Source organism: Suricata suricatta, chromosome 9, assembly GCF_006229205.1.
Source record: "Suricata suricatta isolate VVHF042 chromosome 9, meerkat_22Aug2017_6uvM2_HiC, whole genome shotgun sequence".
In the NCBI taxonomy this organism is placed as follows: Eukaryota; Metazoa; Chordata; class Mammalia; order Carnivora; family Herpestidae; genus Suricata; species Suricata suricatta.
In genome coordinates this window covers 706,780-709,077 of record NC_043708.1, presented here as the reverse complement: position 1 = coordinate 709,077, position 2,298 = coordinate 706,780, and the positions used below count along the sequence as shown (strand labels likewise).

The window sequence follows — 2,298 nt, the reverse complement described above, 5'->3', positions numbered from 1 at the left end:
GGAAGACCCTCAGTGTGGTCTGGGTGCAGGCATGTGGGGCTTCAGTGTGGTCTGGGTGCAGGCGGGGGACCCTCAGTGTGGTCTGGGTGCAGGCGGCGGGACCCTCAGTGTGGTCTGGGTGCAGGCGGAAGACCCTCAGTGTGGTCTGGGTGCAGGCATGTGGGGCTTCAGTGTGGTCTGGGTGCAGGCGAGGAGCCCTCAGTGTGGTCTGGGTACAGACGTGGGGAGCCCTCAGTGTGGTCTGGGTGCAGGCGGGGGAGGACCCTCAGTGTGGTCTGGGTGCAGGCGGGGGACCCTCAGTGTGGTCTGGGTGCAGGCCCTCCCTCCATGCCGGCTGCCCCCAACATGCACCCCTCCTCCCCCCACGGGGTTGCATCTCTCCCTGCAGGTGTCACAGCTTGCTCTTCCCATTCGGAGGGGCGTGGATCTGGGGCTGACCACGGGCCCTTGAGCCTCAGGCCACAGCTCCTCCCTGCCTACGGGGGCCACTTGCAGAGCATGGGCCCCGCTGAGCCTTGTCCATGCGTCTGTCCAGGGCAAGGGGAGGCTGGTGGGGCGGTCGCCTCAACCGATCGGCCCCTTCCGCCCCAGGGACCTGGAGGACGCAGACCTGCTGATCCAGCTGGAGGCCTTCGAGGAGGCCAAGGCCGAGGATGAGGAGGAGCTGCTGCGCGTCTGCGGCGGCATCAACATGAACAGCCATCAGGAGGTCTTTGCCTCTGTGTTCCACAAGGTGAGCCGGGGCGGGCGACCCCACCAGGGACCTCGGCCTGGGCACCCGGGCTCATACGTGGCTGCCTCCCCGGCCCTGGTAGGACCCACCCAGACAGGAGCAGGGGGGCCGGACCTGGAGCCACATCAGGGAGCAGTGAGGAGAGAGGAGGAGGCTGGAGCAGGCGGCCTGGCCACAGGTCCCGGCTGCCTCGGGCACAGAGCCCGGGCCCCAGGCCCCAGGTCAGCCTCGCAAAGGCCAGGGCTGCCCAGAGGGAGCTGGAGTGTCCTGGGCGCCGGCGGCACGCTGGCTACCATCACGTGGCCCGAGGGGCTCCAGGACCAGCAAGAGGCCAGGACTCTGAGTTCTGGTCCAGCTCAGGCCCATCTGGCTGGGACCTTCTGTCCTTCGAAGAACCTGTGATTCTCATCTAGGGGCAAGTGTCCCCAGGGGGCATCCAGAAACACACAAGGACATTAGGATTGTCCCAGTCAGGCGTGGGGTACCACTAGCTTCAGGCGAGTAGGGCCAGCATCCCACAATGCACAAGGAAGCCCCCCCAGGGAGAGTGGCCCCACCCCAAACGTCACCGGTGCAATGGTCAGGGAACCGTGACCCCCGCTCATTGCCAGGGCCCCTGCAAGGCGTATTGTGCTGGGGGCGTGGACGGTCCTGGCAGGCTGAGGTGCTCCTGGGAAGGGCCTGGCCACTGACCCAGCTTCTCGCCGCCCCCCAGGTGAGCTGCTCCCCAGTGTCTGCCCAGCTGCTGTCCGTGCTGCAGGGCCTGCTCTACCTGGAGCCCAGCCTCCCCTCCAGCCAGCTGCTCTGGGAGGCCCTGGAGAGCCTGGTGAACCGGGCCGTGCTCCTGGCCAGTGATGGTGAGCAGGTGGCGCCGAGCAGGGGCGCCGTGCCCACAGCCCTCCCCCGCCCCCTCGCTGACCTCCACCCACTGCACAGACGGTGGGCTCTCAGACCGCTGTGGGAGGCTCGCCGCCCCCTGCCTGCAGGCAGTGGCCACGCCTTCCCCGCTTCCCCCTACCTGCCTCCTCTGGCCCCTGCCCTGACCCTGACCCTCCGCCCCAGTCCAGGAATGCACCCTGGAGGGGATGGTGGAGCGGCTCCTGTCAGTCAAGGGGCGGCCGCGCCCGAGTTCCCAGAGCAAGGCCCACAAGAGTGTCCAGGCTGACCTAGGGCACGGTCAGAGGGGCAGCGTGCCCCAAAACAGTGGCACCCCGAAGGCGGGGATGGAGGGCCCGCAGCCGGAGGCGGATCTCAGCAACCTGCACATGGTCGAGGACGCGACTGCTCCACAGCTGAAAGCCCCGCCCCCACCTGCACCCCCTCTTCCCGGCTCCACCGCAGGGACCCCTCCCCCTCCCCCTCCCCCCCCACCCCCACCGCCTCCTCCCCTCCCTCCCCCACTGCCAGGCCTGGGGGCCCCAGCTCCCCCACCTGCTCCCCCACTCCCTGGCGCCACTGAGGGCCCCCCTCCTCCTCCCCCACTGCCAGGCCTGGGGGCCCCAGCCCCCCCACCCCCTCCACCACCCCCATTGCCTGTCTCTAGCGGGGCCCTGCCTCCCCCACCT

The 2,298-nt window shown here is 69.2% G+C and overlaps 1 protein-coding gene across 1 annotated transcript in view; it reads left to right on the top strand.

Annotated features, from left to right (window-relative positions):
• The window catches only part of INF2 (inverted formin, FH2 and WH2 domain containing), a 16,613-nt gene that overhangs the window by 4,919 nt on the left and 9,396 nt on the right, over positions 1-2,298 (top strand). Inside the window, exons 6-8 of the mRNA XM_029951240.1 lie at positions 592-733; positions 1,449-1,590; positions 1,796-2,268. Coding sequence (XP_029807100.1) covers positions 592-733; positions 1,449-1,590; positions 1,796-2,268 — 757 coding nt within the window. The remainder of the gene's footprint in view (positions 1-591; positions 734-1,448; positions 1,591-1,795; positions 2,269-2,298) is intronic.